This window comes from Poromitra crassiceps, assembly GCF_964638095.1.
Source record: "Poromitra crassiceps genome assembly, chromosome: 9".
In the NCBI taxonomy this organism is placed as follows: domain Eukaryota; kingdom Metazoa; phylum Chordata; class Actinopteri; order Beryciformes; family Melamphaidae; genus Poromitra; species Poromitra crassiceps.
The window spans coordinates 16,747,771-16,765,575 of NC_139630.1; the positions used below are offsets into that span (position 1 = coordinate 16,747,771).

The window sequence follows — 17,805 nt, forward strand, 5'->3', positions numbered from 1 at the left end:
AATTCCAAGTTTATTAATCATTCTGTTAATCTTAAATAAGCTGATTTGAAACAATATTGCATTTGTCAATTTTTTTGAACATTATGAGTTGAAAGATAAAATTCCTAAACTCCTTTATTGGTGTTTCAAAAGAGAACACCTGTAAACATATTTGTCTGTAAAGGTGACAAGTCTGACTGAAACATAACGTACAACAACCGCTCATCGATGAATCGTTTACGTTCATTCTATATTTCATCCTTCCTGACTGCCAGAGTGGTGTTTTAATGAAGCACTGGATATCTCTGTCCAGAAGCTGTTTTGACCGTTTTACAAGCTACTCATCATTCAATCATTCATTCATCCCCAATACCTGACATCATTGTTTCTTTATCTTCTTCCTTCAAGCACATTCTCTTCTATAAGACCAGCAGCACATTTAGGTCACATGGAGATCGCTCTGAACCCACAGCACCACAAATACACACAGGCAATAGAAAATCAATTTGATAAAATGATGGTTTCTTTATCATGAGGAACCCAAAAATGCTGAATCAAGTGTTTTTAATGAAGGAAAAACTAATTTTGAAGGTGTAACAATCTGTCATGTTTTACTGTGGATTGAATCACTATGTTGAAATCAAAACTAAGAAGGCAGAGAGGAGAAGAGAGTTACATTTCTTCCCTGTTCCATCTGTGGATACTGTCTTTCTATTGGTTGTCCAAAACCACATGATCCAAACAAATGCATTCTAAATGGTAAATGGTCTGCATTTAAATACACACAGGAGGAACATAATGGTGAGTGAATGAATGAATGAGAGGCAGGAGACCTGTGGGACATAACGTCAAAAAATAAAACAAAATATATATATATATGTTTAGAATGCGGCCTGCGGGCGACTCATTGGCTCCATGCAGGTGATCAGGCGCCCGCGAGCACCGTGTTGGCTACCACTGGTCTTAACGGGCGTAACAGTAACACATTACAAAGTGATGTGGTAACAGAGTAAAGTAAGGCATTAATTACTGTTACAGTTTCAGTCATCACATTACAGTTACCTGCCTAACAGATCATTACTGTTACAGTTTCAGTCATCACATTACAGTTACCTGCCTAACAGATCATTACTGTTACAGTTTCAGTCATCACATTACAGTTACCTGCCTAACAGATCATTACTGTTACAGTTTCAGTCATCACATTACAGTTACCTGCCTAACAGATCATTACTGTTACAGTTTCAGTCATCACATTACAGTAACCTGCCTAACAGATCATTACTGTTACAGTTTCAGTCATCACATTACAGTTACCTGCCTAACAGATCATTACTGTTACAGTTTCAGTCATCACATTACAGTTACCTGCCTAACAGATCATTACTGTTACAGTTTCAGTCATCACATTACAGTTACCTGCCTAACAGATCATTACTGTTACAGTTTCAGTCATCACATTACAGTTACCTGCCTAACAGATCATTACTGTTACAGTTTCAGTCATCACATTACAGTTACCTGCCTAACAGATCATTACTGTTACAGTTTCAGTCATCACATTACAGTAACCTGCCTAACAGATCATTACTGTTACAGTTTCAGTCATCACATTACAGTTACCTGCCTAACAGATCATTACTGTTACAGTTTCAGTCATCACATTACAGTTACCTGCCTAACAGATCATTACTGTTACAGTTTCAGTCATCACATTACAGTTACCTGCCTAACAGATCATTACTGTTACAGTTTCAGTCATCACATTACAGTTACCTGCCTAACAGATCATTACTGTTACAGTTTCAGTCATCACATTACAGTTACCTGCCTAACAGATCATTACTGTTACCGTTTCAGTCATCACATTACAGTTACCTGCCTAACAGATCATTACTGTTACAGTTTCAGTCATCACATTACAGTTACCTGCCTAACAGATCATTACTGTTAGTTTCAGTCATCACATTACAGTTACCTGCCTAACAGATCATTACTGTTAGTTTCAGTCATCACATTACAGTTACCTGCCTAACAGATCATTACTGTTAGTTTCAGTCATCACATTACAGTTACCTGCCTAACAGATCATTACTGTTAGTTTCAGTCATCACATTACAGTTACCTGCCTAACAGATCATTACTGTTAGTTTCAGTCATCACATTACAGTTACCTGCCTAACAGATCATTACTGTTCCAGTTTCAGTCATCACATTACAGTTACCTGCCTAACAGATCATTACTGTTAGTTTCAGTCATCACATTACAGTTACCTGCCTAACAGATCATTACTGTTAGTTTCAGTCATCACATTACAGTTACCTGCCTAACATATCATTACTGTTACAGTTTCAGTCATCACATTACAGTTACCTGCCTAACAGATCATTACTGTTACAGTTTCAGTCATCACATTACAGTAACCTGCCTAACAGATCATTACTGTTACAGTTTCAGTCATCACATTACAGTTACCTGCCTAACAGATCATTCCTGTTACATTTTCAGTCATCACATTACAGTTACCTGCCTAACAGATCATTACTGTTACAGTTTCAGTCATCACATTACAGTTACCTGCCTAACAGATCATTACTGTTACAGTTTCAGTCATCACATTACAGTAACCTGCCTAACAGATCATTACTGTTACAGTTTCAGTTATCACATTACAGTTACCTGCCTAACAGATCATTACTGTTACAGTTTCAGTCATCACATTACAGTTACCTGCCTAACAGATCATTCCTGTTACAGTTTCAGTCATCACATTACAGTTACCTGCCTAACAGATCATTACTGTTACAGTTCCAGTCATCACATTACAGTTACCTGCCTAACAGATTGGTCGTTATTTATGTTTCATTCTTTAGCCCCTTTAACCTCTTTATTGGTGTAATATCTATGAAAGATTCCCCTTGTCTTATCCTGCCTTCAAGTCAACAGCAGAGCCCCTCCTCCTCATTATAGTAGTGACATCATGTTTGTTAATGAACAAATACAATTTGTATTCATTTGTTAAAACAGGTTTATAGTATTGTGTAGGATATAGGCTATAGTAGAGTTTTCATCATTCCTTGTGTATTTTTCTGTTTGTTCCTGCAACCCAGCTTTTCGGTCTGTTCTTGTATTCTTGTATCTCTTTGGCTTGTATTTGTAAAGCACCTTGTAATTGTGCTTATAGGCTATATAAAATACATATGAGAGCTGGAAATGAGCTGCACAGATGGAAACCTTTGCATAGAAAAAAAAGCAAGGAGGATTTTGAGGCTCAGATTAGATTTTAGATTTTCAGCTTATGGGCTGCAGTATTTGGTCATGTTTTTGACCCTATGCTGGCTGCTCATTACACTGCCAGTAGCACAAAGTAGCCTAAATGGTAAATGGCCCGCATTTATATAGTGCTTTTATCCAAAGCGCTTTACAGTCAGTAGGTACATTCACCCAGTGAATGTACCCAGCCTAGTACATTAGGGCTGAGAACTGAATCACTGTTTTACATTCAGCAAAAACAAGCTTGGTGCTTCTATTCATGTGCTGATATCCGCTCGTTTCAGAGTGAAACTGCAGTAGTGCACATACCGGCTTTTCATTGTCACTTTTCATGGCCCGTTTCTCACTTATCACTGTACAATGTAACATGATGATCACTTGGCTGCAGCGCTGACCATAAAAGCAGCGGAGCGTGTGGGGAGCTGGTGCACGGTCTGCCCAGGAATGCACTACGGTGCCTCGCTGGACAATCTGAAGCTTAATTAATTAGAATTGCAACTGCGCAAATACAAAGGCCAAACAATGCGCAGAGTACTTTGCAACGTATTGACACGGAATAGAAGCACAAATGTCTCCAGTGGAGATGGGAGTCAGGAGTGTTGGTGGCAGAGAAAACGACAAGAGCTGTAGAGAAGCGGTTTGCCCACGTGTAAAAACGACATAAAGTGAATGTAGCTGACACCATAAGCACAATTTAGCGGAGGTAAAAAAAACACATGCTTATGACATTTTTAAATGTTACTCGTTTAAATCCTGCGATCAATGAATGCGTGTTACGCTGTGTAGATGACTGTCACTTTGAACTTGAGTTCCATGGACATTTTTCGGCGCAAAGCAGCAAAATAAAAAGGACTTCCTTTTTCTTTTCTTTTTTGTTGGAGGTAGCCTATCAAGTCTTTTCAAGTCAAAACGCTCAAGGCCAAGTCAAGTCACAAGTCATTGGTGTCCAAGTCGAGTTGCAAGTTTTTGTTGATTTTGTCAAGTCGAGTCTAAAGTCATCAGATTTGTGACATGTGACTCGAGTCCACACCTCTGGTATTTCAATCATGAGAGACCAGAGGGTAAGGTTAATCAGCAAGCTTTATTAAAGTATGGCATGGCGATAGGATTCATGGCCTGAAGCGGTATGGCATTAATTCTGATGGCGTGGCAGCATGGCAACTGATTATTTAGCGTAGTGACTCCGTGGCAGGATGCCTCTCTTCTTGAGGCGGGAGGGCATCTGCTCGGAGAACCCCCCCCCGTAGGGGATTCTTCGGGAGTCAATACATTGGTGGTGGACTGGGGAGGTGGGTGGGGTGAAACGCGGCTTCCAGAGAAGGAATTGGATCAGCTTAGTGCAGCGGCTAGAGGGCAGGGAACGAGGGCTGTGGTGCGCTCGGCGTGGCTATAAATACTGTCACGTCATGGCTTCGGTACTGACGACATTAACGCCGTCACCTAGGCAAGTGCGTCACTACTGCACTGACGGCATTAGCGCGTCACTCTGGGATTACTGCACTTGATGTCACGCTAGCATTACATGTGATGCTGAGGTCGCTATGTTTCTAGATTACATGTGGCGTGAGGCAGCGTGTCTGGTCTTCGTCTTGAAACTAGGTCGAGACCATCATTTCAATCATGAGAGACCAGAGGGTAAGGTTAATCAGCAAGCTTTATTAAAGTATGGCATGGCGATAGGATTCATGGCCTGAAGCGGTATGGCATTAATTCTGATGGCGTGGCAGCATGGCAACTGATTATTTGGCGTAGTGACTCCGTGGCAGGATGCCTCTCTTCTTGAGGCGGGAGGGCATCTGCTCGGAGAACCCCCCAAAAGAGAGAAACGTCGCCGGCCGGTTGGCTCGGCAGCACGGCGACTTACGGCATAATTCGGCGTTGGCATAGTTCGGCATAATTCGGCGTTGGCGTAGTTCGGCGTTGAACTCCCCCCGACTCTGAGGCAGGATGCCTCTCTTCTCGAGGCGGGAGGGCATCCGCTCGGAGAACCCCCCCAAAGAGAGAACCTGAGAGGCCGACCGGTCAGCTCGCCTCGCGATACGGCGGGCGCTGGGCGGAAGGCGACGCTTGTCGCCGGCCTGTTGGCTTGAGAAGGCGACGCTTGTCGCCGAATGGTTGGCTCGAACCCCGCTGGGCGGAAGGCGACGCTTGTCGCCGACCGGTTGGCTCGAGAAGGCGACGCTTGTCGCCGACCGGTTGGTTCGGGCGACGCTTGTCGCCGACCGGTTGGCTCGAACCCCCCTCGAACCCGCTTGTCGCCGAACGGTTGGCTCGAACCCCGCTGGGCGAACGGCGACGCTTGTCGCCGACCGGTTGGCTCGAGAAGGCGACGCTTGTCGCCGTCCGGTTGGCTCGGGCGACGCTTGTCGCCGACCGGTTGGCTCGAGCCCCCCTCGAACCCGCCCTCCCCCCCGGCAAACGGTTGGCTCGAACCCCGCTGGGCGGAAGGCGACGCTTGTCGCCGACCGGTTGGCTCGAGAAGGCGACGCTTGTCGCCGACCGGTTGGCTCGGGCGACGCTTGTCGCCGACCGGTTGGCTCGAACCCCCCTCGAACCCGCTTGTCGCCGAACGGTTGGCTCGAACCCCGCTGGGCGGAAGGCGACGCTTGTCGCCGACCGGTTGGCTCGAGAAGGCGACGCTTGTCGCCGACCGGTTGGCTCGAGCCCCCCTCGAACCCGCCTCCCCCCCGCGAACGGTTGGCTCGAACCCCGCTGGGCGGAAGGCGACGCTTGTCGCCGACCGGTTGGCTCGAGAAGGCGACGCTTGTCGCCGACCGGTTGGCTTGGGCGACGCTTGTCGCCGACCGGTTGGCTCGAGCCCCCCTCGAACCCGCCTCCCCCCCGCGAACGGTTGGCTCGAACCCCGCTGGGCGGAAGGCGACGCTTGTCGCCGACCGGTTGGCTCGAGAAGGCGACGCTTGTCGCCGACCGGTTGGCTTGGGCGACGCTTGTCGCCGACCGGTTGGCTCGAGCCCCCCTCGAGCCCGAACCCCCCCAGAATCTGGAGGAATGGGCAGCTTGAGAAGTGAAACGCGGCTTCCAGAGAAGGAATTGGATCAGCTTAGTGCAGCGGCTAGAGGGCAGGGAACAAGGGCTGTGGTGCGCTCGGCGTGGCTATAAATACTGTCACGTCATGGCTTCGGTACTGACGACATTAACGCCGTCACCTAGGCAAGTGCGTCACTACTGCACTGACGGCATTAGCGCGTCACTCTGGGATTACTGCACTTGATGTCACGCTAGCATTACATGTGATGCTGAGGTCGCTATGTTTCTAGATTACATGTGGCGTGAGGCAGCGTGTCTGGTCTTCGTCTTGAAACTAGGTCGAGACCATCATTACATGACATTGTCTTTTTTTAATCTATGGTAGTGTCATGTTAATCCTGTGTTGTGCCTGTAAAGCTTAGGCATTTTTTTGTCATTTTCTAAATCAGTAAATCCCACAACATGTTGCGCCCATGGCACATCGTCTCCAGAGTCTCCACCCTAGAAGTAAAAAAAATCTTGGTTTTCTGCTTGGTTTCTGCTTATATTACACACAGTCTATAATGCAAATGATTATTTACGCTTATGTATTGTGGATGTATTCTGTCCTTTTTTTATTCGTATTACGCCAATTTGTGCATCGTTGGTCTGAAAGGTTTCTAACTAGGCCCCATATATGTATACCTGGGCGGGGGGGGGGGGGGGGGGGCGACACTGTTCACATTAGAGGACACTTCCTGTACACTCCCTGTAAAAGAAAATCACACCCAGGTGCTGAAGTAAGCTAAGCAGTGCAGTTCATACTAGTCATGGCCCTTTTCTCAGCAGCTTTTCTGGTCCTTGAAGTTTGCTCAAGTGGAAGTGATGTCACGCAATCATCTAGTATAAGATCGAGCAACTGTGATTTTTATTTTATTTACAATTAATTATTAATTAATACACAGGACAAGATGTTACTATCCCTTGTGCCAAAATCCGAGGAAAAACACATTTAGAAGCCCAATCCAGAATAAAACAAGCTAACAGGCTAACAAACTAATAAACAAGACACAAATCACCAGTTACCTACCCTAGCCAACAGCAGTATGAAGCATGTCATTGGGGTTTTCAAGTGGGCACCTTCCTTCACTGATGTTTCGTTAAGTTAGGCCCACGACACCTCAAGAAGGCTTAACGGTGTAATCCAGCGTCCTGGAAACACCCCCCTCCATGCTACCACCGCACAACTGCATATTACCTCACTATCCATATTACCTCATATTACCTCACTATCTAAGCCTCAGGTCGGTTCGGTATGACATTCCTGACTACACCACCACTGTCAATGATTCAGCCCTGTTGATGCGGACCGTTAATCATGACCAACAACAAACAATCCCTAACTACACCACCACTGTCAATGATTCAGCCCTGTTGATGCGGACCGTTAATCATGACCAACAACAAACAATCCCTAACTACACCACCACCGTCAATGATTCAGCCCTGTTGATGCGGACCGTTAATCATGACCAACAACAAACAATCTAACCTTAGCGAGCTCCCCAGCTAGCATGTTTCCTCCTTATCCACAGCCATTCACTTGCTCGTTCTGCTGCCTGAGACATGTTGCTAACCGCAAGTTTCAGGCTCCGTCCCCGAATGCCCAACTCAGTTAGTAAGGCAATAACGGACTTTGCCACAAAACCACGGCAGCCCACCTCTACAGGCCGCACTCGAGCCCTCCAACCTCGCTGCTCTGCCTCTGCTGCCATTTCAGCATACCTAGCTTTCTTGCGCTCATAAGCCTCCTCAACTCGATCTTCCCACGGGACTGTGAGTTCGATAAAATAAACAATAAAGATGTACACATTATGTAAAAAAAAGATTATTATTATAGTATATAAGGTCACAGTTGCTCGATTGACATCACTGATAACATCACAACTGCCTGAGTGACATCACAGCAATTGTGTAACATCATTTTCAGTTGAGTGACATCAGAAATTGCTCGAGTGACATTACTGATGATGACTGCTTGATGACATTGCACATACGCACAACACACAAATCTCAGCATCCCCGCACACATACACACAACACTCAATGCTCCCGCCACACACACCTCGCCAGGTCCCACCACACACATCTCACCAGGTCCCACCACACACATCTCACCAGGTCCCACCACACACATCTCACCAGGTCCCACCACACACATCTCACCAGGTCCCACCACACACATCTCACCAGGTCCCACCACACACATCTCACCAGGTCCCACCACACACATCTCACCAGGTCCCACCACACACACCTCGCCAGGTCCCACCACACACACCTCGCCAGGTCCCACCTCGCCAGGTCCCACCACACACATCTCGCCAGGTCCCACCACACACATCTCGCCAGGTCCCGCCACACACATATTGGCAGTAAGACACAAAGGGCTCTCTCTATCTTCCAACAGGCGCTATCCAATAATAGTGCTTGCGCATCAGTTTGCGCGTGCCTTAAGGCATGGGAAGATAGCAGTCCGCCTTGCCAGGTGTTCTGCCGAGTTTTGCTCCCCCGCCCAGCAGCAAAAAAAGCATCCCCACCTCACGGGAGCATACTTGTAATCATTTATACAGAAATGTAACTGTTTAAAAGTGATATAATTGTCTGGTAGACGTGACCTCCCTGATTGCTAAGTTAAAACAGCCCAGAATTATGTTGGGGATGCAATTCTCGACGGGGTGCACAAACGTTCACAACAACAAATTAGAGCCGTCCCAAAATCATCTGCGCCCCAAAATGCCTGCGCAAACGGGATTTGGGCGGTCTTAACTACCAGAATTATTCACAAGCGTGGCCAGGCAAGGCTGAGCATTACGTCAATCAAAACCAATCAGATTCCCGTCTTGCAATGTCTGTTTGCGCGAGGCATCCAATATGCTGTAATTCTCTTCATGCATAATAGAGTGTACTCACTCGTGCGAGGACAGAGGGAGCTTACTGACAGATCATCTGTGGTGCCAACGACGCTTCGGGTTATGAAGGTAAATAGCCTATGTCCACCATTGTCCAACACGTTTTCTCAATTCATTTCCCTCTTTGCAATGTGATAAAAGTTTCTCAGTGAGTTATAGTTGATTGCCTCACTGAATTATCTGCCACTTTCCACTGCGCAAATACCTCTCTGCGCTGGGAGCGCAGCCGTAATCTCCGTGCAGCGCACCCAGCGCAAAGAGCTATTTGCGCGTAAGAGGTCCTTTTCAGAGCTCTTAGCGCAAATAGGCAGTCGATCACAGTTGCTAGAGTGACATCACTGATGACATCACAATTGCTCGAGTGACATCACAGTTGGCAAATTGCAAATGCAGTCAACACACACACACACCTGCCTGGGTAAATCTCGTCCACACACATCTCATGCTCACATCCCAATGCTTAGCCTCAGCTCTGTCTTGATAACAACTCATCTTCCATACATTTGTGATCACAGACTGTCTGGCTGTGGACTCTCAGAGACTCACTGGGAAGTCCTGTTCTCAGCTCTGAGCTCCAACCCCTCCCATCTGACAGAGCTGGACCTGAGTGACAACAAGGTGCAGGATTCTGGGGTGAAGCTGCTGTCTACTGGACTGAAGAGTCCACACTGTAGACTGGAGAGTCTCAGGTCAGACAGCATATTTTATTTCTGTACTGACATCACTATTAGATGAAAATTGTGGTGGCACTTAACTTGGGGATGTCTCTTACAGATAGCTACATGCTTTATTCTTTATTCAGATTGAGTGGCTGCCGCTTGTCAGAGAGCTGCTGTGCTTCTCTGGCCTCAGCTCTGAGCTCCAACCCCTCCCATCTGAGAGAGCTGGACCTGAGTAACAACAAGGTGCAGGATTCTGGGGTGAATCTGCTGTCTGCAGGACTGGAGAGTCCACACTGTAGACTGGAGACTCTCAGGTCAGACAGCATTTTAAAATAATTTTTCTTTTCAGTGTTATAAATGTTATGTGAATACTTTCTGAATGTTGTGATGACAACAAAACAACACGCAGTAATTCACTCTTCACTCTACTTCATTCAAGCAGCAGCATGTTGTAGTTTTGGGGTTGGCTGTTTCCATTTGAGAAAAAAAAACATTTTACAAAATCCTTTGTCGAAATCCTTGAACGCTCTGACTTCGAGATTACATGGTTTTCCCGCATGTTTCCTATCAGGGGTATTTTATATTGTGAATTATATCTATATCTATCTATCTATCTATCTATCTATCTATATCTCTATCTATCTATCTCTCTATCTATCTATCTATCTATCTATCTTGCAAGCTATAAGATATTCATCTGAGACCAACCTCTGACTCCAGAATCTTTATGCAAGTATATTTACATCAGATATCTACATGCTTTATTCTTTATTCAGATTGAGGTGCTGTAGCTTGTCAGAAAGCTGCTGTGCTACTCTGGCCTCAGCTCTGAAGTCCAACCCCTCCCATCTAAGAGAGCTGGACCTGAGTAACAACGACTTGCACGATTCAGCATTGAAGCTGCTGTCTGCTGGACTGGAGAGTCCACACTGCAGACTGGAGACTCTCAGGTGAAATCAGTTTACAGTTTTTCTCTGATTTGACACATTTCTCCAAACTAAGGTCTGTTAGATTACATTACATCATTCAGCAGATGTTGTTAGCCAAAGCAACTTACAATACACATTTTTTCAACAGTAGAGAAATCAACTATGCAACAGTCTATACGAGCTAAGACTTTCTGAATAGAGTAGCACTTGTAGAATGTAGTTTGAGAAGGAATATATAAATTTAAGTAACATTAGTTGGATTTTTTTGTCCCTAAGAATAGGGAGAAAGATGTTAGTTCAAGGATGCACCAATCAGCCTCCAGAGGCTGCTACAGGCGGGTTTTAGGTGTGATGCACCATTCAGCCTCCAGCAGGGGTGGGCAACTATTTTTCATGGGGGGGCCACATGAGATACCCAGATTGTTGCCGGGGGCCGAACAAATATTGTCATGCCGTAGGCTAACCCATGGATGGGCAACTTTGATGGTCGTTCCTGCGTATCAACCCACGCAAGGCGGCCGGCCCGGACGGCATCCCGGCCCGGACGGGTCCTCAAGGCCTGCGCCCACCAGCTGGCAGCCGTATACACAGACATCTTCAACCAGTCTCTCTCCCTCCGACGAGTTCCCTCCTGCTTCAAGGCAGCAACAATCATCCCAATTCCCAAACAGCAAAAAGTGACCAGCCTCAATGACTGGCGCCCAATAGCCCTCACGCCAATAGCCAGCAAGTGCCTTGAAAAGCTGGTCATATCAAAGATCCGCCCCACACTCCCCCTGGACCACGACCCGCTACAGTTTGCATACCGCCCCAACAGGAGCACAGCGGATGCAGTAGCACACGTGCTCCACACCGCCCTGTCCCACCTGGAGGGGAAGGACACCTATGTAAGAATGCTGTTCGTGGACTACAGCTCAGCATTCAACACCATAGTACCCTCCAGGCTGGTAAGCAAACTCAGGGACCTGGGACTAAACACAGCGATGTGCGACTGGATCCTGGACTTCCTGACAGACCGCCGCCAGGTGGTGAGGGTGGGCAACCTCACCTCCTCCCCACTGACCATCAGCATAGGAGCGCGCCAGGGGTGCGTCTCCAGCCCCTTCTGGTACGACCTCTACACCCACGACTGTGTGGCGACTCAAACTTCAAACACCATCGTGAAGTTTGCAGACGACACAGCAGTCGTGGGGCTGATCTCGGGGGGCGACGAGACGGCCTACAGAGAGGAGGTGAGGGTCCTGGAACAATGGTGCCAGGACAACCACCTCTCTCTGAACGTCTCCAAGACCAAGGAGATCATTGTGGACTACAGGAGAGGGGGGGGCGCACACCCCCCAATCACCATCAACGGCACAGTGGTGGAAAGGGTGGACAGCTTCAAGTACCTGGGAGTCAACATCCACCAGGACCTGACCTGGGCCGGCCACACCGCCACTGTTGTCAAAAAGGCCCAACAGCGAATACACGGACTCAGGCGCCTGAATAAATTTGGGCTAAGGAAAGAAATCCTCAGGGACTTCTACAGAGGCACCATTGAAAGCCTGCTGACTGGCTGCTTCACCGCCTGGTACGGGAACTGTACCACCATGGACCGCAGGGCGCTACGGAGGGTGAGGCGCGCGGCCCAGCACGTAACAGGAGATGAGTTGCCAGAACTGCATGAACTGTATAACCAGCGGTGCCTCAGGAGGTCCCTGAAGATCATCAAAGACACAAACCATCCCCACAACAGCCTGTTCTCCCTGCTACCCTCAGGGAGGAGATACAGGGTTCCAAAAGCACGCACAAATCGCTTGAGGAACAGTTTCTTCCCGCAGGCCATGAGACTCCTTAACATACACAATAGTGTAGTAGTCGTACCGTACCGTACTGCAGCTGCTACCATTATGTATGCCTAATGTTTAATTGTATGTTTAACAAGGTACATGGTATTTGCACCTGTATGTCAAATACGTCGAATTTAAAATGTCTGAACACGTCTAACGTATGCACATGACATGTGCACCTATGTGCAATGAATATGCCACTGACTTGTCTTATCGCTATTCTGCCTTATTGGCTATTGCTGCTTAGTATTGCTTATTGATGCCTATTTCTTATTGTCTATTGCTCATTGCTTGTTGCCTATTTGTACTATGTGGTAAACGGAGTCCACAGCACAAGAATTTCACACGTGATACTTGTACCATGGAGTGACAATAAAAATCTTGAATCTTGAATCTTGAATCTTGATAGAGAGGGCCACAAAAAAATGTCCTCGCTACCAGATTTTGCTGAGGGCTGAACGGCGCCAGCACGAAAAATTTGGGGCATTTGAAGCCAGGTTTAGAGGAATAACTCATTTTAAATTAACAATTGTGATGTCATTATTCAGTCTTAACCACCAATATTTGATCCTTTTTTCACTCCTATGTCACCACCTGCTCTCCCTGCAGGGCTTGAAATTAACTTTTTTCACCACCTGCCAATATGGCTGCTAGATTTTAAAGTTACCAGCCAATTAGAATTTCCACTAGCCGAAATGTTTTTCTTGAAATAAACCAGAATATGAGTGTGTTAATTTAAGCATAAGTATCAATAAGTGGCCTAGGATTCTCAAAGCCTGTGTTGAGGGTCACACAAGAACAAAAATGCACTCTTGAAGCTAAATAAATCCAAAACCAACAAGTTAATTATTTAAATTTCTACTTCAATGTAGAACAGTCATTTCTTACACATGAGATTACTTTTAGCCTTTTAGTCATACATATTATTGAAAGATATTCCATATTCCAGACTGAAATGCTATAACAGAAGAGTATTGGCCAGAATGACATGAACATTTGGATACTTATTCAGCGGGTATCTTGCATGTTGCGTTCAGGTGCACTGTAATTTTTTTTTTTTTTTTTTTTGCAATTCCATCGCGGGCCACACAGGGGGCGCCCGCCCGCGGGCCGTATGTTGCCCATGTGTGCTCCAGAGGCTGCTACAGGCGGGTTTTAGGTGTGATGCACCAATCAGCCTCCAGAGGCAGCTACAGACAGGTTTTAGGTGTGATGCACGTATATATATATATATATATATATATCAGAGGAGGTTTTTCCAGTGAGGCATAGGAGGATGGTCCTCCTCTATTAGATTGGGGATTTTATATAAAAAAAATATATATTAAAAAAAAATATTTTTTATTTTTATTTTTATATTTTTCATTTTTCATATTTTTTTTTATAATAAAATATCAATCAAATGTGTTTTTTCTTATGTGCAGACGCTCATTTTTTCATTCATTATATAGCTCCATGCAGACGAGTCACTCTGGCCCTGGTCCCAGCATGGGGGAGGGGATAAAAAAACACCCGCCCTGTGGGCTTGATTTATTTGGTAATTTATCTAATGAAAAAATAAGATTGGTTGAAAAAGACTTGCAATTCACAGAAAACAGTGAGAGTGATGTGTTTTCCAACGAATCAGATTGAGGAGGAGGGGAGCTCTCCCTTAGCCCGTGAAACCAGGTGAAACCCTAATTGGTTGTTGTTTGATTGATAGATTGCTTGACATTGATTGACATTCTGTATTGTCCAATGCTGAATACGTCTGAAAATCGGCAACGTTGTTCCACTGCCTGGTCTGTGGTCACGCTGAATCAAGGAGGTGAAATCCACTGCTTGACCTGACAGGAAGGATTTACTGAGACAGTTAGCAGCATATCATATTTCCCTCTTATTTTTATTTACTTTTTTATCAATCAGTAAGTGTTCACAAGCCAGACAGTCGTTGATATTGGATTACCACCAAAACGAGTTTCGAGTTGCGGGGAGAATTGAGCTGCGCGATACGGGCTTTTTGCAATGTCAGAAAACTGGAATATTTGCAACGTCTCGACTGCAGCGTTTCCCCTACAGACAGCACGGATATTCAAGTAAGTCAATTGATTTCAAGTTATCCGAACCTTCTATTAAATTCGGCGTGGAAATGGTTCACCGAGCAGCGCTATTTTTGTCGTATTGAAGTTTCATCCTGTAATTTCTTATACTAAAACCCGCGAAGCTTTAATTCACACATTTTTTAACTGAATTTGGCCTGTAAATCGATAGCTGACAGCGGGCTCAATTTTAAAGCTTGAGTGGTGATCTTTATATCATATGAAAGTAGAAGAAATAAGGAATCGATTGGGATGAAGCATGTCAACCTAGGATGAAGGGAAGGGGGGGTAAATAACGCTCCAAAGTTGATAACTAAATGAGTAGTGCAGCACTGTGCACATGAAGACACACTCTCGTTCCAGATGCAATTAAGTGTAATTTAACGCTATTTGACAACAGTTTCGGCCATAGACTTTGTCAAGTATCATACAAACAGTGCAAGACAGCCATTATAAAGACAGGTTAGCTGATTGAATGGACAACACCTGTCTTGTGAAAGCACACCTGAGTGTGAGACATCATAGGATGAATCAAAACATTGATGTCACAGGTAGGCTGTATAACATAATATATCATGAATCTATGTGAATAAATAGATTTATATAAATAGTAATCACAGCCTAATGCATAGAGATAAATCCTGAAACCTTCTCGCAACAGTTCTAGCCTAAGCCAGTGGTTTTCAAAGTGGGGTCCCCAGCAAAAAGGGGGGATAATCTATTTTCACTATAATTCCATGCCATCCATAAGTAACACAATCTAAGATAGTGTAGAAGTGAGTAACTAGGCTAATTATAACCATAACAGCACAAATAATTGACAAAAATCTCGAAATAAATATACAGTATTTACTCTGAGAAATGAAATAATGAGAAAAGGAACAATTATTGATGGTTAAAACTGAATAATGACATCACAACAGTCTAATCCTAATGCTAATTTAAAATGAGATTTGGGCGTTTTGGGCAAAAACTGCTTGTGGGTGAGAGTATCAGCAGCAGAGCACACGTCATATTTTCCCTGGCACCGCCTCAGGTGCCAGGTGCTGTTCCGTCCTGTAGTCCTCTCACTGGGTGCTAATGCAATGCTCCTCACTGGGTGGAAAGCTAAGAGGCTTGACAGCATGGGAAACATGGCAAATACACACACACACATGCGCGCACGCGCGCGCGCACACGTGAAAAAAAAAAGCCCAAATTTTTTTCGGCGGCGACCTTCGGTCGCCGCCGAAAAGGGGCGGCGACCTTCGGTCGCCGCACTAGCTTCCTCCCCTGCTTCCAAGCTCACCAGCCACCACTGATATATATATATATATAATCCCAAACACAGGCAGTTCAGTGACAAACATATTTTGTATGGATTTAGGCTACTCGTACGTCTGTGGATCAACCATGGATGAGCCACAGTGTTTTCTTTGCGGTACAAAGTACACGCTTGAGTGAGGGGGTACTATTGGCATGGCACAACAGCTCAAGATGTACATAAGACAAAAAAGGTTAGGAACCACTGGTGTGAACAAGGAAACAGCTGATCAGAGAGAATGCAGAGATTGCTGAAGGCACGGAGGACAGCTGATGGTGGCGGATGAGTAAACAGCAGGAAAGTGTTGAAACGATCTGACTGTTTGATTAAACCGTGTATCTGAGCGTGCTGCTCCGGCCTTGATACTCGCTTCTCCTGCCCTCCTCCTCTCAGAAGGAAAAACAGAATGAACATAAAGTGAAAGGGAGTTGAATAGTGGCGGCGCAAACGGGAACGAATCGGTGAGTAGATGGGTGTGTCCGGGAGGAGGGGGTGTACTCGTGAAACCCATGGTCCGTGGTCCCCTCTATGTTGGCACAGTTTATCTATTTTTCTATTTATTATATCTATTTATTCTCCAAAAATATATGATTATCTATTGGCTGAGCGAAGCTGCCTTTCTTCTGACATCACTTCCTTTTCATTTCCCTGTCAACAAGCCAAATAAAATGTCTCAAACTGAATAAAAACTATAGGCTGCCTATATGCATGCTCAATGTGCCCTGTGCACGCGCCTTGCAAAACTAAGCAAATGTATAAATCAGAATCTACCCATTATCTATTATTAGATTTATGCTATTCTTAGTGCTGAAAAAGTAGAAGATATTGCAAGATGGAGACACCTGCCAGCATCTGTCCCAGCTTGTATATCTGTCATTAAAATGAACATTTTACCCCACATTCATTTGATCAGTTCAATAATCCCACTTGCTCCCCTGACAGGTTATTGGCAAAAACTGGACTCCTTACTACGAGGTTATGCTTGGAATACTAAAAGACCCACATAAAGTGGTCAGCTCTTCAATTCAAAAAGTGGAGGATGGGCGTGTCCACATTTCAATCTGTATCACTGGACATTCATATTAAGGAGTCTCAGTTATTGGTTGGATGGTAAAGTTTCACCTTGGAAAACTGTGGAACAAGAGTTAATAACACCAATAAGATTGAAGGATTTTCTCCTTATAGGTTTAACTACCAAGAAATGTGGTCTACATTACGGTCCTATTTTTACTCATGCTACAAGTCTTTAGAGCAGCAGAAAGGTTCCTGAAAGTCAAAAGTGTATGGAATAGGTTGTCTCCGTTATGGAACAACACTCACCTTCTAACTGGGGGGAAACCATTCGGTAACAAATCATGGGAGGATAAAGGTATTACAACTCTTCAAGATATCAATGGGGCAGATAATATCCGTAACTTCCAAGAACTAGTCTCCCAATACAATATCGATAAACACTCTTTTCTTTACTTCAGAATAAGGCCAGTCTGTAAAGCCTACGGGGTTCCCTGGGGGTCAGGTTTAAAATAACACCCTATTCTAGATTGGATGAAGAATGCTCCAAAACAGATAGTGACATATAGCTATGATACTTTAAACTCCCAGAAATATATGCCTACATGTGGAATGCAAGCATGGGATAGATAACTAGGATAAGACTTATATTCTAAAATATATTATAATTTGGGTTGATGTTACTGGTGCTTCGAAGAACCCAAGTCATCAATATATACATGTGAAATGTTGTCATAGAGGATATCTAACAGTGAGAATCAGACACAGAATGGGACTGGTACCTGACCCATATTGCACATT

General features: G+C 45.1%; 2 protein-coding genes across 2 annotated transcripts in view; both read left to right on the forward strand.

The window, feature by feature from the left end:
- Positions 1-17,805, forward strand: part of LOC310782187 (NLR family CARD domain-containing protein 3-like) — a gene marked incomplete at its 5' end in the record, with an annotated part of 55,957 nt that overhangs the window by 25,473 nt on the left and 12,679 nt on the right. The window contains 3 exons of the mRNA XM_083642873.1: positions 9,708-9,881; positions 9,995-10,168; positions 10,631-10,804. Coding sequence (XP_083498999.1) covers positions 9,708-9,881; positions 9,995-10,168; positions 10,631-10,804 — 522 coding nt within the window. The remainder of the gene's footprint in view (positions 1-9,707; positions 9,882-9,994; positions 10,169-10,630; positions 10,805-17,805) is intronic.
- LOC310782646 (NACHT, LRR and PYD domains-containing protein 12-like) overlaps positions 1-17,805 on the forward strand; it is a 179,955-nt gene that overhangs the window by 9,482 nt on the left and 152,668 nt on the right. The gene's annotated exons all lie outside the window — the stretch shown is intronic.